At 40.3% G+C, this 26,969-nt stretch overlaps 1 protein-coding gene across 1 annotated transcript in view; it reads right to left on the reverse strand.

Annotated features, from left to right (window-relative positions):
- Nucleotides 1-17,265: 17,265 nt before the first annotated feature.
- Nucleotides 17,266-26,969, reverse strand: part of dysc (dyschronic) — a 550,335-nt gene continuing 540,631 nt past the window's right edge. Inside the window, exons 17-19 of the mRNA XM_065219616.1 lie at nucleotides 21,241-21,432; nucleotides 21,082-21,174; nucleotides 17,266-21,021 (exon numbers count right to left, since the gene is read on the reverse strand). Coding sequence (XP_065075688.1) covers nucleotides 20,893-21,021; nucleotides 21,082-21,174; nucleotides 21,241-21,432 — 414 coding nt within the window. The 3' untranslated portion in view covers nucleotides 17,266-20,892. The remainder of the gene's footprint in view (nucleotides 21,022-21,081; nucleotides 21,175-21,240; nucleotides 21,433-26,969) is intronic.

The raw sequence follows: 26,969 nt of genomic DNA on the forward strand, positions 1-26,969 counted from the left end.
TCCTATGGCTCTTAAATAGATGTAGTTCTAATAGAATTATATCCACTGAACTTTTGAAGCGAAGCTCTACGGTATCTTTAAGTATCTTTCATTATTCTTTAGGGTTAAAAACGCAGTACTATGTTTGCATCACACTTTAGTTTCGATTTCATTTTCAGCTTGATTATTTTTCATACATATCTTTGTTTTGTTATCACGATAAGCTGGTTCCGTTTTTGCTTGATTTCCGGTAAATTGAAAGATCTCTTGTTCAGGTGGGTTTCTATGTATCAACAGTTGGGAGGAGTATGTCTGTTTTGGATGCTGGCGTCTCCCATGAGGGGGGCCCCAGCATCATCGGTCAACTGGTTTTTCGCAAAAACAAGCTTCTACTAAGCAGTATTCAACGCTGCAGGCAACTTATGTCTTTCGTTTGAGTAGTTAAATTTTTCATTATGGATGCAAAGCTGGGTGCGGGGACAGTGGGAAGGCTTCATCCTGTTATGATGTAACTTTTTTTTTAATGCCCCAGTTGATCGAATTTTGGTTGACTTAACGGTTAACACAGCAACAATAGGAGCAAAATTTTAGACTGTTGAATCAAATGGAAGACTAATCCTGCTTTCAATGAAATCAATTTGATTAGTGATTATTTTTATCTGAATACGGGCCTGGCGTAAATGGTTAGCATCCATTCTTCTCACGCTGAAAGACTTGAGTTCAAATCTCGCCCCAGACAAGTCGAATGACGAATGACTTAAAATGTGTTAAACAAAACAAATAAAAAATAATACATAGTTCAACGACAGATGAACTTAAATTAAATTTTAAGCAGAACTTCAAGTTAAGTTGCTTTCATTTAAAAAGTATCCACTGCATACAGAAAACACAATATGATATCAAACTTATGTCACGACAATTGTTATCAAAATGAGTTTTCATTATGATTGGAACTGCAAACTTTAATATCGGTTTGCTTTCATTTTGTTAACCGGATTTGATCGAGTAGTTAGTTGACTGACGTGAAAGATTAGCTTATCATATCTGAGTTTTAGCTATTCCTTTTAACCAACTGAATGGCATTTTAGCATTTAATGAATGATCGACTTGAATAATTCATTTTAAATAAAATCCTATATTAGAAAGGTCCCAGATCTAAAACGTTCAAAGGTAAACTAATGAATGAAAAAAAAAATCAATAATCTATTTTTAATGATTTTATCGGCATCACTAAAGGCAAAGGAGCGTAGGATGTTACCAGTTTCAGGCTAAATACTATTTTTTTTTCCTTTGGTTAGTTTTTTTCCGTCGATCTTGTTTTCCGTGCTGAGCACCAATGCTACCGACGTGCCAGGAAGGCAGCTCCCACACCTGGACCCTACCTATCGACCCATCAACTCATGAACCGGGGACCAACGGCTTTACTTCCCATCCGAAGGAAGGCGTGATCAGAGATGTTATGCCTCAGAACATCCCGGCGGCGCCGACTGGGATTGAACCCAGGGCTGCTGGGGTCAGAAGTAATCACGCTTACCACTACACCACCGGCGCCGTTTGTCAAATACTAATAAAATATACAAATTTAAGATTTGGCCTTCTCCGATTTGCATTAAAGTTTGCATAATTATGTGCTATGGGCAATCGTTCCCATTTTTGCAAAAATTCAGCCATTTTTGATGTTGTTTTTTTTTTTTCTTAAAAACGTCACTTCTGATCGAAATAACGTATGTTACCAAGTTTTTAAGAAAAGTAAAGTAATGATGGAAAAAATATGCACGGTTTATTTTTTAAGTACTTTTGAGTAAAAATTAATTTTTTTTTTTTATATCTCAAAAAGCATATCTTCAATATTTATAATTTATTTTTAAATAATGCTCATGGAAAATACAATACTTTGGTAGGGGGCGACCCGGGATTAGTGGTTTACAACCATACCTCTCACGCCAAAGTCACGATTTTAGTCAATTTAGAAGTATTCATGGTGTTAAATATTCCAGAAATTTGCATTTATATAGAGTTTTTTTTAATTGAAGATTTAGGGGCTTTGATCTGATTTCCGTCCTACTAAGCACAACCTGCGCTTTACCTCCCTCTCCTGAACGGGTTTGAAAAAATGGAATATATCTGTCAAAGATAACTTTTAAATTTATTCACCTTTCCATTTGATAAAGTTGGAGTTGATAAAGAGTTACAAATCGTTTTAAATCTAATACTACTTCTTGATTCTAAATTCGTCCTACGAGTTTCAATTCCGTCCTAACGCATTGAAACGCCATTAGATTTTCTTCGTCCTATAGGAACAGGCAGGCAAAAGAACGTAAGAATTTCATAAGAAACAATTATGAATTTTAGCCACAAGAAATTAGTATGAATTTCATTGATTTGCCTTATGAAAAATAATGTTGACAAAAAAAATAAATCGGAGCAGACTGGAACCATGGACGTTGAAATTACGGAGCTCGCTCTATCAACGTTTAAGTAAATGGAATGGCTAAAGGCGTATAAGAGCTACGTTATGTTAGACGAAACTCTTTCATAAGTCGCGCTAATGAAATTTACATTTGTCGTTCATAAGTCGAGTCTTATGAAATTCTTAAGTCTATTTGCCTCAGTGTATGGATAAACGTACACTGTAAACAAACATCATCCTCTGATCGAATGAAACCTCAGACCATTCAAAACAAAAGACCGAAATTGCTTTTTCGAATGATAGCTGCAACCGGATGGCGGTTGTTTTGAAATCAGATGAATTTCCTCTCGAATACTGGATGAAACTTGTTATGAGAAGGGATAGGGCCTTCAGTTGAAATATGTAATGCTCTCTGCAGAATGACTGTCATACTAAATGGAAATGCATATGGTATTGGTTCAGCCCCATAACGCAAATCATTCAAAACGATGATGTAAATAATTCTATCGAACGTCATTTGCTGATCTGAGCTGACAAACGAGGTGGAAGCATATGCATCGCTATCAGAGCTGTTACGAACAAAAGTAAAGGATGAAAACCAATGTTTGGCTAATTCGTCGTGGAGGCAGTGATGCCACATATACAGATTTATTAGATCATTTGTCAATATTTTGATACAGATATCTGTATATACAGATTACAGATTTTTCAAAACTATACAGATTTTTCAGATTTTTCAGATAAAGGGAAAATATGTTTTACTATTTTTTATATTTTTTAATTCCGAATAATAATTTTTTCTTACTTTTGAACAGCTTGAATTCAATCGTCTTTTTCACTAAATAAATAATCATTGTTTTAGCTTCGAATGGACTTGGAATCTTTTGAGTGAAACTCTGATGTTCAGATGCTCTGATTTCTCGTTGGAAGAAATAGTAGTTTCCCTTTTTATTTGTCGAAGAGTCAACTGGGTGTATTGATATTTGACCAACAAAATTTCAGAAATAAAGCATATTGCAAGGGGCAATCAAATCTGCACACTGTGCCGAAACACAACAGGACGCATTGTTAGGCTAATTAAGGCACAATATGATAAGGAAGACATAAACAATATAATATAAAACGGCACCACTGTTGAGCGTTAACATTTTGCCAATCGTTTTTAAGGTTTACTACTCGGGTCAATACTTTGTTTACTCACAAACGAAACTAGTGAGAGAACGTCATACATAAAACTGGTGATACAAGGATTCAATCAAGAAGTTGTAAACGACAAACGGATACCCACCGGTGTTGGGGATCATTCGAAAAATTCTGAAAAAAAAGTATTGTCTGAATCGTGAACCTCTTCAAGCCTAACAAAACTAAGCCCGTCTCTTCCGAATCACAGCAAAAACCACAGCGGATCGTGTTTTCATCTAGAACAGCTTCTATCGGGGCCTCACTTCAGTCGAGTTCATCTATGTATACCATGGCCGGTCCTGAGCGCATTGTCAATACGGCAGTCAAGACGGTTGAAACGGGTTTCCTCTAGAGGCGATTCGTTTTCGATTGAGGATGAAATCATTGCGAAAAATGCCCGATGGTTGCCTTTGATGATAAAATCGAACGGCCACACCAAAAATTTTATCAATATCAAGCAAATGGATCCAAACTATACAGCAGGGATGGCAGAACACCTACACTATGCTGTTATTCGTATGAAAATAAGAGTACCATGCATCCTGCGAAGATCGGATTTAATTGTGGAACGATGAGCATCGGACTTAACTTTCAGTAAAAGTTTTGTGTTAAAACTTATTGAAAAATTACGGAGCTGAAAAAAGAGCAAGTGTCCAGATAAAGGTTTTCGTAATTACAGACATACAAAAAATAAAATTCAAGAAATTGTGATAGTTAATTCATTAAGAAAACCTTCAGCCGGAAACAGATTTGCCTCTCATAACTGGAACTTAATGTTTTATATTTTCAATCTGTAGAAAAGAAACACATCGCTTAACAAAAAAATTGTAGGATTTGGGAATTTTTCAAATAGACAAATTCTTTAGAAAGCAACCATAAGTAATTTTCATGATTCTAAACATTGAATAAAGTCCTTCTGAACTATAAATTAACTCAATGGAGATTTATGTAAAGCTGCACTAAGACCATAATAAAGAAATTTTACAGATTTGTTTACAGATTTTTGTCAGTCAGATACAGATTAAAAAGATTTTTTGCGATGAATCTACAGATTGAAAATTGAAAAAAATGTGGCATCACTGCGTGGAGGAGGTTTTCTTTCTCCACCACGGATTTTTTTTGTATCCATGATGGAATGGCTTATTATGGCTATTCAGTATGGAATTGTACATAATCAAATTAAAAATCTAATTAAAAGCACTTGCATGTCACACTATTCTTAAATGTTTGTCCTCTGAGTGCCGTATGGTTTATAGCTAATTTTCAAACGAAAATCATCCTGTATTTGGATTACAGTCATATGGATGTTCATCATCTGACGACGAATTCAACCATAAGAAAATCATTCGAAAATCGAATGCATATTGTTAAAGGGCTCGAGCAATGCAATAATCATTCGAAGCATTGCGGATGTTTTGGTTCAGTGTAGAAAAAGGGGATTTGCTAGGAGCGCTTCTTTTGTTTTGAGAACAATGAGCGTAAATATTCATACAATGCGCTCTAACAGGATTTATGTTGTAGCTAATGAACTAACGCATCGGAACAAACCTATTATTGATTTGTGCACGGTGAAATTATTGATATTATTGATCTTTTCTGATTGATAGAACGGAAATGAGCGATTACGACAAAGTAACGCTCTACCCTACTTTTTGAAATATTATTTTTACTCAAAATTACTAAAACATACCATTTATATGTTTCCCAGAAATAATTTGTTTTTCTCTACAACTATGTCTCAGACGTCAATTGTATCAGAAGTGACGTTTGTGTGCTACAATTTATTGAAAAAAATACAGAAGCCATTTTGTAAAATCCAACATCTAAAATGGCCGAATTTTTGTACCAATTTTAATGATTGCCCATAACGCACAATTATGCAAAGTTTCATGCAAATCGGAGAAGGACGAGTTTTTCCGATTCGTCATTTGACGTGAAACTGGTCACACCGATCATGACACTGCTCTTTAATTGCATACCGGTAGGCGCTCATTTTAACCATCCAGCACCTGGTGACTAGGTGACCCAAAATTAAATACTTTTCCCTTGATTCCGGGGTTCAGCCCAATAACCTAAATTTGAGTAATTTGCATATAGTAGTTTCCATTTAACACCAGCACAAAAAATTACTTACTCTTTAGTATATTCTACCCAAAATTAAGTTTAATTCACGTTTAATTAATTGCAATTTACTCAAAGGTAACTTATTGGGCTGAACTATATCGTTGGGTCGAATCTCTCGTTCCTTTTTTTGACAACAATAAAGAGTGCAAGTGAGAGGCTAAACTCAATATTAAGTTAAAAGAACTCATATTGTGGTTAGATTTTTTCTCCGTGTAATCTAAAACAAACGCAGCCAGTACGAGAAAGCATCCCGGAAAATGATTAGGTTAGATAGCGCCTTAACTTTAAGTTAGATAGCGCCTAATCATTTATTCTTGTCAACGTTGATGTGTGCTGCATATCTGAAATATGACACAAACAAAACGGCCAGGCCTACTGCGTTGAGCGGTTAGCTACCAGGTAGAGTATCTATCCCTTCAAATTCTACGGTCCAAGAATATCAAGGCCTAGGTTCAGGCTTCGGCACACTTTAACCTCCGTGATAAACCGTTACACGCAAACCAAAAATCTATTACAATGAATGTTAGTTCCGTTTCCTATCATCCTATTTTCATGAACATCGCAACGAATGTTAGAAATTAACCATGCAGGCAATGTAATGGTTTTTTGTCTTTTTTATTTCGTGTTCTGTATATGCTTGCACCTACACAAGCAAGCATTTGCCTTGATTTGTATGTATAACATAGTAGAATGACGCACACACTTGCCTCAATTCTCTCCAGCAGAAAAAGCAAACGAAGGCGAGTATTTGAGGAAAAAGCGCTTCTTGTTTGATTTTAGCATAAAGAGCATGAAGAGAGCAGTGGAGAAAGCCCATGTCTAAAAATCGCAACGTTGTGGTTCGAGTCCCCCAGCAACATTTTTTTCGACATGATTAATTTCACTCACTAATACACTCCACATTTTTCTTTCTTCATTTTCTTGCATTGGACCTCAGCTCGGTATATCGCATCCTCCGTTCATGCGGTCTCCACTAACATCCTCCGATGATGAATCCCACATAATTGTAAGCGAATCTTACATCTCATCTTACAGTCGAGTATGCGAGAAAATGAGCGCTTCATGTTTGCTTTTAGGCTATCCTTATTCAGAAGCATGGACAGAGCACTGGAGAAAGCACAGGTCTGATCGCAACGTTCGTGGTTCGAGTTCAGTCGGTAATCTGTTTCGTATTTTTTTTCGACATAACTAATTTACCTCACTAATACACTCTACATTTTCGGTCTTCAATTTTCTTGCATAGGACCGCAGCTAGGTATATCGCATCCTCGGTTCATGCGGTCTCCACTAACATCCTCTGATGATGAATCCCACATAACTGTAAGCGAAGCATCCCCCGGTTGAGTGTATGCATAACACTTGGGCGCAGCACACGATTCGGTCATGTTAAGGATTTCCACGGCGCTCGGTAACTATCCTTTTATATTTTCACATTGTTCATGTTAAGTTGTTCAACACTAATAGGAACGAAACGAGCGATAAAATAAGCACCTCCACTCGCAGTACCCTGGTACCCTGTTTTTTTTTGCCTGTCAAAAATCCCATTCTTAACCAAAGCTGATGAAACTAGTTGCAAATCAAAGCTATACTAATCTTCTTTGATTTTCTAAGAAGTGGTCTGGATTGAACCAAATTGGCCACCGGGAATCGGTTCCAAGACAAAATAGTCAAATTTTATTTCTGTAACTGCAACAGGAAATCCAAATGACGAAATGATTGCCAGACATACCGATATTTAACACCATAACATAATTCTATGGCTAACTTAACTGTTTCATTTTCTTCGAGCTCGTGTGTGTGGAGTGTTTAACACATGCGCATGGTTTGGTTTTTCTATCAGAACACCAGGGGACTCATGACTAAATTGGACGATGTTTATCTGGCTGCGCTTTACGGGAAATATGATGTTTATGTATTCACGGAAACTTGGCTCGATGGAAGGATCAATTCAGTGCAACTGTTTGACGAATTTTTTTTTTGTCTACAGATTAGACCGAAATTCATCCAACAGCATTCGTACTCGCGGTGGGGGTGTCTTCCCCAACTAACAATTTTCACAATGGAAACGCTTTACTCATTACATTTATGCAGCCCCAAGCTGTATTCAAACGGTATACGATGTGAGGCAACCTTTACTCAACCTCTATACAAGCAAATCCGGCGAACTTAGTCAGCTATTTATGGCTGATGGGACGGTTGGAACAAGCTCTTATGCCACTTCCATTTACGCTTCTTAACAGCTGTTATCCTGCTGTTTAGTTGTGTGCGAACTTGAAAAGCGCTTATTCAACCTTTTCCCGGTTATTTAATAATCACTACACAGCTTTCCCTTGAAGCCGGGCTAAATATTGGTAACGCTTTTTTTGTTGGAGGAATTGATTAAGTCTATTTTACTGAGAGAATCAAATTAATCGAAATTAGTTTTAAGCACATCACCAAATTATTTACGCTGCACCGGAACCTGGAATCGAGCTCAAGACGACCGCATTGGCAAATCTTGATTTGGCTATCAACTTCGCTATGCCAACAATTTGAACTGATGTAAAATAATCTACATGACTTTCATTGGAGCGGTGTATATTCCCCCTGAATGTTGACATGACTGCAGCACAATGCAGCTTCATCTGGATGCTGCAGAATTTGCATCGTCCTTGGCTGATCTAACGGATGTGCTTCTTCTGCTTGGTGATTTTAATCAGCCTGATCCGATTGCATCTTCAACTACTCCTGCCAGCCGCTTGCCTGTAGACGATACGGCTTTCCGTGGACTGAGCCAGATAAACCTTGTTCCCAATTTCCAGTCTCGTTTTCTTGACTTGGTTTTCGTAAGTGTAGTACCGAAGTGCCTACCTCCAAGAAAACCGCCTTGGTCTAACGCTACTCTCCACAACCTGAAACGAGTGCGAGCTAGTGCTCTCCGCGCTCTCACTTATCGACGATGTACCCTTATCTAACGAAATTGTTCAATTGCCAGCAATGACTATCACCACTACAACAAGCTTCTTTACAAGAGCTATGTAATTCGTACTCAACATAATCTGCAAAGCCACCCCAAGGGATTCTGGTCGTTTGTGAATACGCAGAGGAAGGAAACTGGGTTGCCGTTAAAAATGTTTCTCGGCAATGATGTTGCATTGACAACAGATGGGGAGGTAGCTCATCGATTCTTCCGGTTCGCCTCCTAGCATCGTGCTATAAGGTACCAGGCGATAACCAGGGTAGTTGATCGATAGCTCGATGACGTCATTTCGCTGACGTCTGCAATGGGAAATTCTCATAGCAGGCGTTGACGATGGGACGTTGTCGAGTTGTTGAATAGCAACTATCGTGGTAACTCACTGGAAAGACGTCTGCATTGAATTGTCTCATATAATAATATTCCGCCCACTATATCACAAGAAATTGCGAGTAGCTGAGTGGAATGGAGATAAGTTAAGCATTGGTTACAGGACCAAGTCTCCCCTGGGTGGTGCCAAAAGATGAGCGCAATAGAATCATCAAGTTGCCATATGGCACGGAATGAGACTATTGCATGGCTGGGTAGTCAAAGTCTTCCATTCGTTAGTCATTTCAGATGGATTAGAACAGGTTTAGGTGGGCGTTAGCCAGATTTGGATTTTTCAGATGTAATCCTGGATAGGACCCTGTCATTGAACGTTGCGTGAAAGTGGAACTTAATGAAGGCCTAAGTACTTTTTCGTAGTTTTTAGTTTTAGGATTTGAAAGATCGTCGGTTACAGTGGCCTACTTACTGAGCAGAAAAACGCTGTCCCAGGTCCTTACATATCAAAGAGATTTATGGTAAAATTGCTTGTGTATCGTGTATTTTGCGAAACTCGTTGTTGTCGTTGGTTCCGGGTTTGAATGGATACACAAATTTGACCAACGGTATTATGTGATATGAGGGGCTCGGTGGCCTTAGAGCAACCGTTTTTGCTTACTGAGCAGAAAACCATGAGTCTAATCTCAGGCCCATCCACATTCAAGAATCGTCAATCGTTTTATTTGTGAATATGACTACATGGTAATAACAGCAACTCGGTGATTAAAAAGGTGCTCGTCTGCCTAGTGGCAAACGTTTTTGCTTACTGAGCAGAAGACCGTGGGTTTAGTCCCAAGCTCCTTCACGTTATACGATCGTTAGGACATCAACTCAGCTTATCGTTTACCAAGACGAACCCTGCTGCAAACCCAACCCTCTTATCCAACATCCCAGTGATTCCTCGTGGAAGTGCAGAGGTGTTCTCGGCTTCCATCAAAGCGAGTGTCATGTCAACACAATCCTTCCCATTCCTTTCTTGACCTGTGTTCGGACGCGGCCGGCGCTGGTATTGCCTAATTTAAGATCACCAGTTTTTCCACATTGAGGATGATTGCTAGTCCCAAGCATCGTCTATTGATGCTCTGTGTAATTACAGCTGATCTGGCAGTAACAGAGTAGCAACCGTGGGCGGTCAATCAAGCTCAAGCTCAAGCTCAATGATGTTGCATTGACAACTGAGGACAACTGGAGCCTATTTGCTAGGCACTTCTCGAGCGTCTTCTCAAATGACTCACCATCGCAAGCAGAAATTAAACGAGCCGTCCGTGATGTGCCAACCGACGTCGTAAACATGGATGTTTTTGCCGTAGATGTACAAATGGTTAATTATAATTTTCACCCGGTCCGAGCGTTATTTCATCTGGTGTCCTAAAAAAAATGCTCCGATATCTTAGCTGCTCCATTGTCTTTGCTCTTAAACCTTTCACTTCGTCAGCAGAAATTTCCCGCGCTGTAGAAACGCTCTACTATGTTGACTGTTTTCAAGAAAGCAGACAAACGCAATGTGGAAAACTACCTCGCTCGGAGTTGAATCTAAGGTGTTTGAGTCGCTGATAAATGAGAGATTATTCTTATTATTAAACGAATCTCGTCACTTAACGTCGTTCTTTTTGGAAAATGTATACAAGAAACTTCAAGTGGATGCCATCTACACTGATCTTTAAGCTGCGTATGATGCACGACGTTCTGCTGGCAAAGCTTAAAAAATAGGATGTTCTGCTTCCTTCTGCAGCTGGCTTAGATCGTACCTCGTGCAACGTGAAGTTACATACTACTCATCGTACTGTTTCTCGAACAGATCTTGAGTTCCACAGGGTAGCACTTTGGGACCACTGCTCTTCACCGTTTATTCTACTACGTGGAGGTACATTGTTTTTCGCCGACGACTTGAAAATATACCTAGTCGTTCGAGGCTATGCTGACTGTTTAGAACTACAAAACCTTCTTGAAATCTTTAATGAACGTAATTTTATGATCCTGTGCGTCTCAAAGTGCTGCGTAATTAGTTTCCGTCGAACTAGGACTGCCGTTTTGTTTGATTATAACGTTGCTGGGAGTACACTTCAACGTGTCGATCAGACCTCGGTGTCATGTTGGATGAAAAGCTCACATACACTCGCCACTTCTCAACCACGATCGACAAAGCAAATCGTCAACTTGGATTCATGTTCAAGATCTCTAAGAAATTCCGCGATCATCTGTGTGTTAAGCCGTTTACTACTGGAATTCGCGTGTGTTGTCTGGAATTCCTACCAAGAAGTATGGAGTGCGCAATTCGAAGCTGTTCAACGCAAATTCGTCACATATGCACTGCGCTATCTTCCTTTTAATTAATTAATAATTATTTAATCTTCCCCTGGAAGTTTCTACTGACCTTCCCCTGTTTCGTCCATCTTACCCCGTAAATTAATTCTAGATCCCTCCCGGAAATTTATTTCGACTTCCCTCGCAAGCGTCTTCTGGCTTTGCTTGAAAGGTTCTTCCTACTTCACCCGCCAGATTTTTTGACGTAGGATTACGTCTTTTGGCAACATATTGGGGGTGCGATTAAAAAAAAAAAACCAAAGTCAACCGCGTTACGAAAAGTGGTCAGGATTTTACCACTAATAACTCTGTCAATAGCGGATGGATATTAATTTTAAACAAGCCAATCGATTGGAATGTCATCTACGAATCTGCAAAAATGAACAAATTATCAATTTTCAAAAGGTCACTATTGAAAATTGCACGAATGTGCAACTATTGATATAATAATGAAAATAATCACCGAATGACTGCGAAAAGTGCTTTCCCTAAAAAATCGAATTCACTCCGGTCGCATCGAACGGTGCTTATTAAATCACCGCGTGTGGGTGGTGTCCAGTGGTCATCATCAGCAGCAGCAGCAGCAGCAGTGCTTTCGGCGCATGGCGTTGTAGATTGTTCTCCAGTCCACGACGAAAGGCTGCCTGCAAGCGCGAGCTGCTGTCCACTGAGCGGTCCATTCTCCGAAGAAGGAGGAAAAAGTTGCACCGCTACTGATCGGATTTCAGTTGCTTGTCGTGATCCGCTGTCCTTTTCAGGACCACCCTAAATTTGTTAAAGAATATTTTCTGGACACTTCTCGCGTTAACTTTCAAATAGATCAAACTGATGTTGTTATCGTCTAATACGCTTAGTAACGAAAGAGAGAGTCGATGAAGAGAATCGATCAATTTAGATTGTTCTATTTGAAAAGTGACGCGAGACTTGTTTAAAATACCATGTATATATTAAGGCAACACTGGGGGTGCAATTTCAAAAATCAAAGTCGTTCGCTGCATGAAAGTGGTCTGATTTTGATCCAGGGACGATTGATTTTAATTCTTAATACTCCAATCGATAGGAATTTTTTCTACAAATCTGTTAAAATTAAGACGGTGTTCATTCCATCACCGCGTGTGGTGAGTGGTGGTGTTCTCCAGTACACAACGAAAGGCTCCCCGCAAGTAGATAGCTATCAAGGCTGCCCTCAGCTGCTGATCAGATTCAGTTGCTCGTAGTGAGCCGCTGTGGGCCATTTATGCCAAGCGCGTCATCCTCGTTCCAAACAACATACAGCTCGTCAGCCTCAACCGTGTTGAACACCCTAATAGCTTAGCATTACTAAACCATCACGACAAGACGGTTCTTACCTATCTTCATGCCTTTTGATGCAAATTTTAAGCCCCTCTTTTTAAGAGAATTATGCCAAAAAAAAAATCTTCTCCAATTCTCCTAATAGAAGGGGCTAAAAATTTGCATCCAAAAGCATAAACGTACGTACCGTCATGCTCAGTTTTTGTGATTGATGTATTTTCCCTAATACACATTTCATTTCCGCACCGCTATCATCTCCAAGAACATCGAGGAAAACATTCTACTAGAGCTTGTATCCAAGACATATCGTTCAGGAAGCCGACAGAGCACCTCAAAAACAGAACTCTCAAATTGCTTCCGAATTTCAACCTATCGAACTTTTTCACTGATAACGAGTTGAGAAATCAATTTAATTTTTACTATACAATTGTTGTGACATCAAAACTACCTTTCGTTAATATTTGTTATTGCCGAAAAATTGCATAAGATTTTGACGAATGTTGTTATGAGAACCAATTCTTCCAGTGACAGTCCCAGCGCTCAATTGAATGCGTTCAAAGCTCTCGAGGGTCGCAAAGTTGAGCAATTACGGGACACCAGAATTGCCAAAGAATACGGGCAGCAGCTGGAAGCAGCACTGTTAAAAGAAGAACAGCTTGTTTCAGCTATTCTTGAAGATGGCTGAAGGTTGCACTGTCATAGTGGCACTTGGTACGACGGCTCCAAACGTGTAAGTCGTTTACATCATTTGAGTCACTTACACGTATCGGCCTTAGGAGAAATTGCATGAAGTTTTCGCCAAAATCGACAAAAAAGTTCCAGAATGTTAACTATTCCCAGAGGAAGTACATGGGCATTTTCAACAACATGAGGAAACACATCAAGTGGAAGAAGATGACATAGAGCAGTTGAAGCTGAAAACTGCGGAACGCAACTCAAAACTGTGGCAAAAAGTTGCAGCAACTTGATTGTCACTGAAATGAGTCACATGAAAGTTGCCTATACTGGTTTGCAACAAGCGTGCTACTAGGGTAGCATCGAAAATCCAGATCTGAGTAAATTAGTTAGAACGTGGGTGAACGTTGGAAACTGTGGACTCACTCAACATGCTTGTCAATTGGTAACAAATGTGAACTGTCAAACGGGAGCCAAGCATTCAGATGCCATACATATAGTTACCCTTCTTATCTATCGTCAAGCATTGTTATCTCAGAGCAAATCATTAATTGTAAGCGAAACGGTAGCAACCAACAGGTTCAATAAAGAATGCTTAAGCATCATTCAATCTATTGTCGAACTGTCAAATTTACGCCAACGCAACGGAAATGGGTCTAATGCTCCGAACAGTTTTCAAACAGTTTGGCTGGGTTTTCAAATCTTAGAAAGTGTGTACAACAGTAAATACAACAGTGAGGAAAAACAGCATTAGTTTTGTGCTTTTTTTTTGTCAGTTTGGTGCAAACAGCTGAACGCAAATTTGATTGTTCCTATGTTTTTGGTTAGGAGTAGGGCAAGGAAAGTAGCACGAAAACACTCTTCTAGCTGTGTGTAGACAGTTTTAACCCAGCTCTACCTTCAAGTTCCATGAGTCACTGTACATTTTATTTATAATTATAATTAATTATAATTTATTATAATTTCTGCCGCTGATGTAGGTTCTGTGGAGTCTTTACGGATGTGAGTGAGGAAGCGTACGCAACCGCTATTTACTTCCGGGCTGTTATAAAAGGTAAAGTCCACTGCACATTAGTGATGGCTAAAGAAAAGGTGGCACCACTGAAGGTACCTCGTCTGGAGCTTATGGGAGCGCTACTGGGAGCAAGACTAGCAAAGGCAGTGGGAGAGTATCACACGTTCCCTATCTTTCGTCGCTTCTTCTGGACGGACTATGAGGCAACGTTGGTCTGGATTCAGTCGCAACATCACCGGTACCGACAATTCGTGGCCTTCCAGTTGGGAGAGATCCTGAACAAGACAGAAGCATCTGAGTGGAGATGGATTCCTACTCAACAAAATGTGGCTGACGAAGCCAATAAGTGGGGTAGAGGTCCCAGCACCGACGTCCAGTCCCGTTGGTTCTGAGGCCTAGATTTCTTGTATCTCCCAGAGTCGGAATGGCCGAAGAGGACGTCTACGAAACTGCTTGAGACCAACGAAGAGTTGCGGCCCTGCTTAGTACATCACAAACAGCCGTTTGTGGATGACTTGGAGAACTTTTCCAAATGGGAGCGCTTGCTGAAATCGATCGCTTATGCTCACCGTTCCTTTTATTCTACCACGCAACCATCCGTTGACCACGCTACTTGTCGATTGGTATCACCGCAAGTATCTGCACGCCAATCAGGAGACCGCGCACAATGAAGTTCGTCAGCGTTTTCATGTTTACAGTCTGCGTGCAGTAGTTCGTCGTGTAGCGAAAGATTGTCAAGCGTGCAAAATCACCAAAGCGGTGCCAACTACACCAATGATGGCACCACTACCAGCTGCTCGGCTTGCGGCCACAGTGCGTCCGTTTTCCTATGTTGGGATGGATTATTTCGGTCCCATGCAGGTCAGAGTTGGTCGAAGTTGCGTCAAACGTCCACTCGCTATCTACGGAGTTTGTAAGATGGCCATACGTAGGTTCGTGGCACGCCGTGGTTCACCAGTTGAAATCCATTCAGATAATGGAACAAATTTTCTGAGAGCCAGCCGTGAGCTACGCGAAGTGATTGAAGCCATAGGGAAACAACTACAAGAGACGTTCACGAATTCAGCTTTTTTTTTTTTCCTTTGGTTTGTTTTTTCCGTCGATCTTGTTTTCCGTGCTGAGCACCAATGCTACCGACGTGCCAGGAAGGCAGCTCCCACACCTGGACCCTACCTATCGACCCATCAACTCATGAACCGGGGACCAACGGCTTTACTTCCCATCCGAAGGAAGGCGTGATCAGAGATGTTATGCCTCAGAACATCCCGGCGGCGCCGACTGGGATTGAACCCAGGCCTGCTGGGGTGAGAGGTAATCACGCTTACCACTACACCACCGGCGCCGTTACGAATTCAGCTACAAAGTGGGATTTCAAACGCTTCCCCCTGGATGGTAGTTTTGGGGGTCAGAAACACCCTGCCAAAATTTGAAGTGATTTGGTTCACGGGAACCCCTCGCTCAAACGGCTTGAAGTTTGTATGGGTAAAATCTTCTCACGGACCATCTGGGGACTACTCAGATGCTAATGTATCTAAAATCACCATTTTACTACACTCCACATAGTTGCAGAGTAAAATCAAGGCCTACTTTAATCAAATTTACACAGCAATAAATTTATCAGATTTTCCGGATCTTCCAGCGGGTTATGTCGTGACCACTCGGAACAATTGAACAGCTAATATAACAAAAATCACCATTTTACTGCATTTCACATTGTTACAGAGCAAAATCAAGGCCTACTTTGATCAAATTTATGTAGCACTAAATTTTACGGATGTTCCGGATCTTCCGGTGGGTCATCTGGTGACCACTTGGATCCAACGACCAGCACCATTTTACTATACTCCATATAATTGGAGAGGAAAATCATGGCCTACTTTGATCAAATTTACACAGCAATCAATTTTACGGATGTTCCGTATCTACCAGCGGACCATCTGGTGATAACTCGGAGCCATTGAACAGCTAACACATAAAAAATCACCATTTTACAACATTTCTCATTGTTGCAGAGAAAAATCAAGGCCTAGTTTGATCGAATTTATGTAGCACTAAATTTTACGGATGTTTCGGATCTTCCGGCGGATCATCTGGTGACCACTTGGAGCCATTGAGACGCTTATATCTAAAATCATTAATTTACTACATTTCATATAGTTGCAGAAAATAATCAAGGCCTACTTTGATCAAAAATACATAATAATCCAGATTAAGGTTGATCCGGGTCATCGGAAGGCCTTCCGGTGGACGCTCAGTATTTAGAACCAGGTTATGGGTTGATTTTGTTAAAATATTAATCAGCACTACCCATAGATGCCTGTTGCTGTGGATTTTCAGCACCACCTTGTTGTAGACGACTGGTACCTTTTCTCCCCCCGATGGCCTCTCGGAAACCCGGAATAAAACCGGAACCACTTGGCCAATCTGTTCCTATTTTTAGTAGACCATAATTTCGAACATTTTTCTACTCACTGTGAAAATTTCAACCAATTTCATGGTTAAACAAAAAAGTTATACCTATGCAAACATTGCTATTCGTATACATGTTCGTAAAAATAAAAACTGCACAAGCGCGTTAGGCTCTCCCCAGAAGTGAAGCAGGTGGTGTTCGTTTGAAACGCTAATAACTTTTCGGGGGTAACTCGGATTTACATCCGGTCTTGAGCCAAGATGTTCCCAATACTCCAAAGGTGCTACATTTTGTACACGAAGAAAATCGACCCACTACAGCGCCACCTAGAGCCGCGAATGTGAAAGTGGCTCGCTCCCCCATACATTTTGTCGATTTTCCCCATACAAACTTCAAGCCGTTTGAGCGAGGGTTTCCCGTGAACCAAATGACTTCAAATTTTGGCAGGGTGATTCTGACCCCCCAAACTACCATTCCAGAGGGTAGCGTTTGAAATTCCAGACTTTGACTTTTTCCCATACAACGCTGAAACACTCTAGTGGGTAGTCAACCCGCCATCCGCTCCCAATTTTGGTGGTGTTTGGGAGCGCCTAGTAAGATCGGTCAAAGTAGCGATGGGATCGTTCTGGAGCGACATAAATCCGGACGATGAAACGTTGCTAACCGTGGTCGCGGACGCGGAACCGATTGTGGACTCCAGACCTCTCACGTTCATCCCTCTGGAGAACTCTAATCAGGAAGCGCTGACACCGAACCACTTCATCTTGCTTGGTTCCAGTGGAGTAGCACAGCCTCCAAGGGCACTAGCTGAGAAGACGAGAGTAACACGCACGAACTGGAACATGGCTAGACAACTCGTAGACCAGTTCTGGAGGCGATGGGTCATGGTGCAGATTACGGGTGGAGTGTTCCGATGATAACGTTGAGTCGGTAGCGGAACCGAAAGTACGTTACGGATCGGGGGATGTTGCCAACTCTGGCATCACTGCGGATAAGGCCTCTTGCTGTGCCGCCGCATCGGAGTCCACCTGTATCCGCGATCAGCAAACGTCAACGCGAACATCAATGTCAAAAGAGGAAAATCGAAAGCCATAGAAAACCCTTATAAACGTGAATTTGCAGTAAAATTGTAATTGATTAGTGTAAAATTTATTCTGGATTGATAATCTCACCCGCCAAGGGATCTGGCCGTTTATTTCCGGCGATTAAACCATAAGTTTCGTTAGCACTTGTGTTTCTACCGAAGCGATATTGAATTTTGTTGGATTTTATGTAGCAGTAGAAGGGTGACAACATTTTTTAAGATATACGGCACAACTGAACCCAGTGCGTTCTCTGTAAGGAGGTCCGAATACAAAATTCAACACCAACAATTTTATCAAGCTTCTGCATTCATTTTTCATCAGATGTCAATACTGTTGTTTGCGATGACATCTATCGGAAACTACGCATAATCTGTTTTCCGTTCATTGTTCTCAGAGGACACTACAGTGCAAAACATGTTTGGTACCTCTATATATGCATTTAGATTAAAATCCGAAGTTTCTCCTTTTTACATGTTCTGAATAAAAAATACTTTCTAAGCCCCGCACCTGACAGGACTGCAGCCGTGTTTTATGAATGGGGTGGGGGCAGAAAGTATCTTTTGTGCAAAATATGTTAAAAACGAGGGAATTCGAGGTACCAAACATGTTTTGCTGTGTCAGATACCCTATTTTGAAGTCTGTGATAGGGAAATCTCAAATTGAGTGTCATCAAAATACATGGCATGTTGAGAGATTAAGCTCGTGAGAGAGAGTTTTCTCTCTCAAATTTGATTGGCTCTCTGGGGACTGGTAGTAAAGCAATTAAAAATGAATGGTAAAAAACCTTGTTCAACGATAATTTCCAGGAAAAGGTGAACGACAAAGTCCACTTCTGGTTTCTTTAGGTTGTCGTCATCATTTTTCGAACATTGGCTCCGCTGTAACCAGTAGAAATTCGGCCACGAATATCAAATCAAACTTTGATGATATGTCAACGAAGAATGCAACCTTTCCCAGCGTCCCGATTCGACACCGCAACCGCACCTGTCCATCGCAATATCAATATTATCAAAGCACCCTTCTTCATGAGCAAAATACAATTACCACTAGCCAATCACTAAAGCACACGCGTTTTGTTTTTGTATTCTTCTAGCTTAAGACCTCTCTGTATACATGTGGTTTAAAAAGCATTCTCAATTGAGCACAATCATATCCTTCCTAGAACGTTCCATTCGGTTAAACCAACTTTGATATCTGTATCATCATCATCATCACCATCATCATCATCATCATCATCAGCTACATCGTTTCGATTTTCATGCACACATTGCAGAAAAATGAACGCAGCATTAATGTATTTAGACTCATACCATTCGACGATTAGCTTTTTTCTTTTGTTTAAAAACTGTTTGTTACCGTGTCGTAGTGTGTGTATGTGTGTGTTTGTATTTGAGTTTGTGTTGGTGTTTGTGTGGATGTGAGGCTTCGCGTATTTCCCGTACCTTAACCATTTAGAATTATCACACAAGCAGTAGTTTTAATCGATTCCGCACAAGCTCTTATTTGCAGTTATTTAACGGAGCTCACCCACCCCTGTTTCGTTTGACGTTGGTCAGAGCGGTCAGGGGTGGGTGGCGTATTCCTCAAGCATATGGTATTCTTTACTTAATAGCGATACTGAAATTCGTTTGCTTACAACGAGCTCCAAATCAATGAAAAAACTCGAAATCAAAATCTAACCCTAACACGCGCAAGCCCTTAATCACGAGTCAACAGATAACAATTTTTTTTTCAAATTTAGGTTTTCGCTTTATGCTTTGCTTTAGTTTAGTTTTTTTTTTTAATTAGTTAGTTTTTCAGTTTTAAACTCACACACGTTATTGCAAATGTTATTACTTTTGTGTTACCCGCGGTTCGCTTGGCATTGGTTGTTTTTTTTGGTTTTCGATTTGCACACCCCTATCGTAGCGTGTGTCGTTCGATCCGAGCGAACGCTTGAGCAGCGACAGTGACGTTCAGTCGGACGAAATGATGTTGCATATCGGTAGGCGTCCTTAGGTTCAAGCGTTGCTCAAGCGCTCTCGAATGAACGTGAACCGTTTGTCGGTTGTTTCTGTTTAGGTTTGTCGTTTCAGTTTAGCTTGAGAGAGTTGGATGATTTTTTTTTTTGTTAAGTGATGAATTGTTTGTCTGATGATTTGTTCAGGATTGTATCAGTTTTGTCGTTTTGCTTGTTTTGGTAGTGTTTGGTTTTTAACCTGGTTTAACATCCCTGACGGCTAGAATATCTCTGAATTACCGCGAATAAAGAATTCTTTCTTATCTCTTCTGCTGATTGTTTTCTTTTTTTGGAACTAAAAACTTCAATTAAAAACTAATAACAAACAATAGAAATACAACAGTGAGGAAAAACAGCATTAGTTTTGTGCTTTTTTTTTTGTCAGTTTGGTGCAAACAGCTGAACGCAAATTTGATTGTTTCTTTGTTTTTGGTTAGGAGTAGGGCAAGGAAAGTAGCACGAATACACTCTTCTAGCTGTGTGTAGACAGTTTGGAACAACAACAGAACGCAACTTTAGAGTACTTTAGGGCAATCATCTAGTATAGCAGGAAAGTGGGGGAAGTGTAGTTTTTCCTCGTTTCCTTCGCAAGAGTGTCAACATTTATAAGTACGGCAGTGTATTTGTGTTTGCTTTGCTTATTAATTGTAACATTACTTCTGAGTAAATTTTACGAATATCACGCTCTAAATTACAACACCTTTTGGCTTCTTTAACAGCTCTTCCAGCTTATAGTCTTTACAATTTGTCTTAGTTTGCGTATTTCGTTAATGCTATTTTTGACTTGAAGAAGAACTCATGGAAAAACGTAAGACTTGCGTAAAAACAGGGAAAAGTTGGCGATACTCTTTACGGTCTCAGATCGAAATTTTTAAAAAAAGTTCCGCAAACTTTTCCCATTTTCAAACAAAAGAAAAACAATAGTACAGAAAACCGAACTTAACGAGCTTAGAAAAAAAAAGAAAACCGCAACAGAACGAACACATAACGAACACCGAAAAGAAAACTTACTTCAATTTATCAGCGGTAAGGTCGATCCCTTTTTCTGGCACTTCAGAATTATCCGGATCGCTAGCCGGCAGGGATAGCAAATGCTATGCTTCTAAAAATATTAATGCTGTTGGTTTCGGTTCTAGGTTTGATTTCTTTGCTTCGACTACTAGAAACGTGATATCGTTCTTGTCGCGTGCGGCGAAGCACTCCGCTATCAGTCGGGCGACGTCCTAAAATGGCAAAACAGTTGATGGATCCAAACGGCGAACTAGCCCAATTTCGATACGAACCTGATGGTGCATCCCGTCGACTTTGTTTCCGTCGACCTCCAGTATCAGCTGGCCTACCTCCAGTCCACCTGCATCGTACGCTGCCCCGTGTTCCTAGAAAATGATCGCAAAATCACCCATTAGAATGTTGACAGCGAAACGATTAGAACGACCGCTTACGTGAATGTTGATGATCCGCGGCAGTGGGTGCTTGGTGTTGGCCCCACCCTCGATCGCGATGCCGAGTATGGGCTTCGACTTCTTCACCGTTATGTGTAGGTTTCCTCTATGGTCAGGTACTATATGTGGTGGCTGGTCTTGGCTCTGCTCCAGCGATGAGCCGTTCTGGTCCATCGGTAGGCGCTGCATCGACTGCCAGGTTCATCCGGTAGGAAGGAGTAAAACAATAGAGCGGGTTAGGATATTGGAATGAAGATTTGCATACGGTTCCATTGTCAATGGTACAGTTTTTATACGACTATCAAAGCTCCCGACGCTGCTGGTGAACTGGACATATGTGATATTACAAATTACTTTACTACAGCCCACCCCGTGAGGATTCAATTTCAATATTTTGCATGCCCATGTTTCAAACTATGATACATTTAATTACCGTAAAACGGGGTGAAGTTGATTACTGCATCGTTCAATTTTAGATTCACAACAATCCTTTTTCATAATATTTTTATAAGACAATTTTTCGATATTTGAATGAGTAGTTTTGAAAACATTTAGTACTTTTGAAACGTTTTCCCAATCAAACGATGCAATTTGAAGTGATAAAATAAGCAACTTTAAATTTTTGCTCCAAATCCGATCATAATCAGCATTAATCCTGGGGCTGTGTTCGGCGAAATTGTTTATTTTACTTAAATTGTGGGTCGCTGAATCTGAATCTGAACGCATCGCTATCGTTATGTGAAAAACTGCTGTTAATTGCCTACATTTAGGCAAATTTATAATTAATTTGCTTTAAAATATGCTGCCAGTGCTGAGATTTGTTTTTGTCATTGACAGACTTTCGCGCGATATTGACAAAATTATTTTTCGCATAGTCACTGACAGACTTGAACCTCAAAAAAATCTTCGTCACAATCTTATTCATTTTTCGTCAATGACTAAGATTCACCTGGTAACAAAAAGTATAATTTCGAGCATTCTGAGTCACATTATTGTTATCCAAGCAGTTCAGGTCGTAGATGCTTGTTCGCTTTAACGGCTCCATGTAATTTAACACATGTTCGTCATTGACAGCATACCCAAGCAACATTGCAAGTTTTATCGAGTCTTTCAATCATCCTACAAGTCTAAATCATGGGTCACAGAACCCTCATAAAACCAGAAATGTTACTTAGGTTGTCACTTACAATTGACATAGTTTGCTTTAACAATGATTATTAGCTCAAATGAGTGACCAAAGCAAAATTGAGAATATCACCGTGTATTGTCGAGATTTTGCAGCACTGTTTGTTGCACAAAATTGGTTGAAATTTTAGCACCAGATTCTTCTTTAGCGAACACAAATCAAGTATAAATGCTAACTTCTGAATATTACATTATATAAAATCCTGCATGATTAACTTCACCCCACGATAAAATTTTCAGTTTTTTATCTAATTATACTTCTAAAAAAGAGACCAAACATGCAATTTTAAAACTAAATTCGTACATTAGAAAAGCATTAGCTAATACTGGTTTGAAAGGTATTTGCTATAATCAGCCTCGTCTTCAGTGGGGAATCGATGACAACAGGGTCTACCTCACCGAAACATCTTCACTGACCGCTGCAAGTATTGCTCTCGTTGATGGAATGGATTACGTTAATCTCAGTCAACGCAATACAGTCCGAAATGAATTTGGTCGCACGCTGGATTTGGTATTTTGCAACGGTGAAAATGATTTCGATATCACCGAATCCGCTGTGACGCTTTTACATATTGATGCTCACCATCCTTCCTTAATTCTGTCGCTACCTGCTCCACTTGACTGGCCATCTCACCCAGCTTGCAACGTGGATGATAGAGGAGAACTTCTGGACTTCAAGAAAATTGATTATGTCCCATTACTGCAGTATCTTTTTGATCAAGACTGGGCCGATGTGTTTGAATGCATTGATGTTGATGAGATGACTGTGCGTTTCTGTAGCATTATTCAACATTGGTTGGAATCAAATGTTTCTCTCAAAAGATGACCAATTTTCCCAGCTTGGTGTACTCCTCAGCTTAAAGTGCTGAAGCGTGAGCGTAACGTAGTCCAGAGAAAACTACGTCGTCACAGAACAGCTGACACGAAGCGTGACTTCAAGCGTGCCAGTATCGCTTACATTAAACTCAACAGTGCCTTGTACAAATCACACGTCTTCAGAGTCCAGTGAAATTTGCGGCATAACCCCCGAAATTTTTGGAGCTTTGTCAACAGCAAAAGGAAAGATTCGAGTATACCGTCCAACATGCTACTCGACGGGAAAGAGTCCACTTCTCTTGGCGAAGCGTGTGAGATGTTTGCTAAACACTTTGCATATGTCTTTTAAAAAATATGACAAGTGACGTTGAAGCTGAATCTGCTGCCTCTGATACGCCTAGTAACTTAGTGGAACTGAGCACATTCGAAGTAACTTGGGATATGGTACTTGCCGTTGCTCAGCTGCCTTAGCAGAACCTTTAGCAGCCATGTTTAATGCATCCTTTGAGCAAAGAAAATTCCCAACATTGTGGAAGCAGTCGTAATAAGCTGGCAATAAACGGGATATTAAGAACTATCTAGGTATCACCAGCGTCCTAACTGTTTGAGATCATCTTGAGCGAATTTGTCCTGAATCGCTCGAAGAACTACATTTTAACTGACCAGCATGGATTCATTCCCGGTAGATCGGTAGCTACTAACCTTTTGGATTTCACAAATGCACTCATCACCGTGATGGAGGATAAGGCACAAGTCGACGTCATATATACTGAGCTAAAAGCCACATTCGACAAAATTGACAAGAAGGTTTTGTTATGCAAGCTTTCCCGACTAGGAGCGTCTGAGCAACTTAGGTCGTGGTTACATTCCTACTTTACTGGACTTCGAGTACGACTAGGATCTTGTGTCTCTTCTACGTTTACCAGCACCTCTGGAGTACCTCAGAGAAGTACCCTGGGTCCACTTTTGTCTACGTTATTCTTCAACGATGTAACAGCTTTGTTGGAAGTTAACTGCAAGCTCATTTGTGCAGATGATCTTGAGCTATACGTCATAGTTCACTCAATTGAGGATTGTCATCGTCTTCAAGCTCTGCTAGATTTGTTTGTGGATTGGTGCCGTCGCAATAAGCTCATCATCAGCGTTCTAAAGTGTGCAGTGATGACGTTTAATCTCTGTAAGAGTTCAATCCTTTACGGCTACTGCATTGACAATGTAACGCTTCGCAGAGTAGAGCGTGACTGATCTTAGTGTACTTTTGGACCCAAAGTTGACCTTAAATCTTCACTATTCCTCGATCATCTCCAAGACGAATCGTCAACTGGGATTTATTTCGAAGATTGTACGAGATTTCAAAGACCTGCTTGAAGGCACTATGTTGCTCTTTAGTTCGGCCCATACTTGAGAATGTACCTGTGGTTTGGTCTCCATATGAGCTAGTGAGGAATCTAAGAATAGAACGTGTTCATAAAAGATTTTTGAGGTTGGCTTTGCGCAGCCTTCCGAGGCGCGATCCAATGAATTTGCCACCTTATGCAGACCGATGCATGCTATTGGACCTGGACACATTGGAACACAGAAGAAAAATGCAACAAGCCTTATTTGTAGCGAAACCTTTGAATGGCGATGTGGACTGCCCTCAACTGCTTTCACAATTAAACTTCGGCAGCCCTACTTTTGCTCAACAAAACAGATGAAATTATCCTTAATAAGTAAAAAAAATCTCCTTAAAATAGATCGGGTTGCTCCTTAAATGATTGATCAAAATACTTTAACAATCTTAAAATGCTCAGTAAATATTTAAAGTACGCTCCCTAAAATAGAGAAAACTGTACATTAAGCATTTGAAAATGCTCCTTAGTATGCACCGCTTTGCACCATTTTGAAGTGTAATTGTACCATATATCATCGAAAAAGCTGCTGTAGAAAGGTTAATAAGTACCATGAAATCAGCTGAAATGTTCAGTAAATCATTGTGTGAATTTGTGCATTTTTACTGAACATTTCAGCTGATTTCATGGTACTTATTAACCTTTCTACAGCAGCTTTTCCGATGCCAGTAAACCGGTACATGAAGCAGAATTCCGTTGCCAAAAAGCGTGCAACTACGACCGTGTTTTGACGAAACACAAAGGCTGCACTTTGATGGATGACGAAACATACGTCAAACTCGATTTTAAGCAGCTTCCCGGTCAAAAGTTTTACATCGCAACTAGACGTGGGGATGTGCCGAGTAGATTCAAGTTCGTGTTTGCCGACAAGTTCGCGAAGAAGGCCATGATTCGGCAAGCGATTTGCAGTTGTGGGCTGAAAACGGAATCATTCCTTACATCCTCGATGATTACATCCCAAGTTTACATCGAAGAATGCCTGAAAAAACGTGTATTGCCGTTCTTCCGCAAGCATAGGGAAAAAGTCATCTTTTGGCCCGATTTGGCCAGCTGCCACTACTCCAAGGTGGTTCTGGAGTGGTATGCTGCCAACAAGATCGACTTTGCCCTAAGCTAATGAATCTTCAGAATTGCCCGGAATTTCGACCAATCGAAAATTACTGGGCAATTTCAAAGCAGGGAATTCGACGAAGCAGGGAATTCGAAGTCCAGAACATCTAGCAAATGCGGGCAAAATGCAAGAAATGCCCTGATTCCGTGTCCGTTTCCACTGTGCGGGCGCTGATGGGCTCCATCAAGAGGAAAGTTCGAAATTTCGTTCAAACTGGAGTAATGTAACCATCTAATGCTATAGCTTTGAAGTTTTAATAAAAGTACGGTAAAGCAACCATTAATGGACTATTTAAACTGATTGAATCGCGAATTACAGGTCTTTTTGTGCGTACCAATTTACCTTTAGTCAGCCTTTACAGCACGGTCTGCCAATAGACGAGTGCACGGATGGATTTGAGTTCACTCACTCGACAAAAAGTGACACTACAGCGGGGCACTGTTTACTAAAAATGAACACATGAATAATACTCGCGTAACATTTGAAACGGGTCTATCAACTTATGTACAAAAAACTTGTTAAGCCTTTTTCGCGCGAACCGAATACGCTCACGCAAACTAACAACACCATCGGGCAGAGGAAATTCTCCCCTTCCCGATAGTGCTCTTGGTTTGCGTGGGCGTACTTCGGTTCTCGTGAAAAGGACCTAGCAAATTATTTACAAAAGTTGATAGGCCCTTTTCAAAAGTTACGCGACCATTATTCATGTGTTCATTTTTAGTAAACAGGGCCCCGCTGTTGTGTCAAAAAAAATTCAGTAGGTGAACTAAAGTTCACCCGTGCACAGGTCTATGGGGATTTGTTGTCTCTGTTTTGCTTATGGTCTACACACTTAGAAAAATTCATGTAAATTTAGATTCCCTGATACTGACATATACCTACGAGCGTCAATTTTGACATAGAATTGAGTCATAAAAGATGCGAAATTCAGCTCAATCAAACTTACTTTTTTTCGAGTACTGAACATTTCAGTCTCTAAGCACTTAATTTTACATGACATGTTTGTTTACATCTCATCCTTTATGTTAAAGATAGATTCCTTCACGTTTAAAATTAGGTATTTCTAAGTTTGTAGTAAAACTGATGTCATATATTTGTTTTTTGTTTTTGAAATTCAAGGGTGTAGAAGAGATGGCCAGTTCTATATCGGCTCACCCATTGATATCCATCATTTGTTGGAAGGGTTCAAATTTAGCATAATTTGTACGGCTGATGGTTTGTAAAAA

The sequence above is a fragment of the Ochlerotatus camptorhynchus genome, unplaced genomic scaffold (genome assembly GCF_037179485.1).
Source record: "Ochlerotatus camptorhynchus isolate MF236.1 unplaced genomic scaffold, CSIRO-AGI_Acam_v1.1 ptg000107l, whole genome shotgun sequence".
Taxonomy (NCBI): Eukaryota; Metazoa; Arthropoda; class Insecta; order Diptera; family Culicidae; genus Ochlerotatus; species Ochlerotatus camptorhynchus.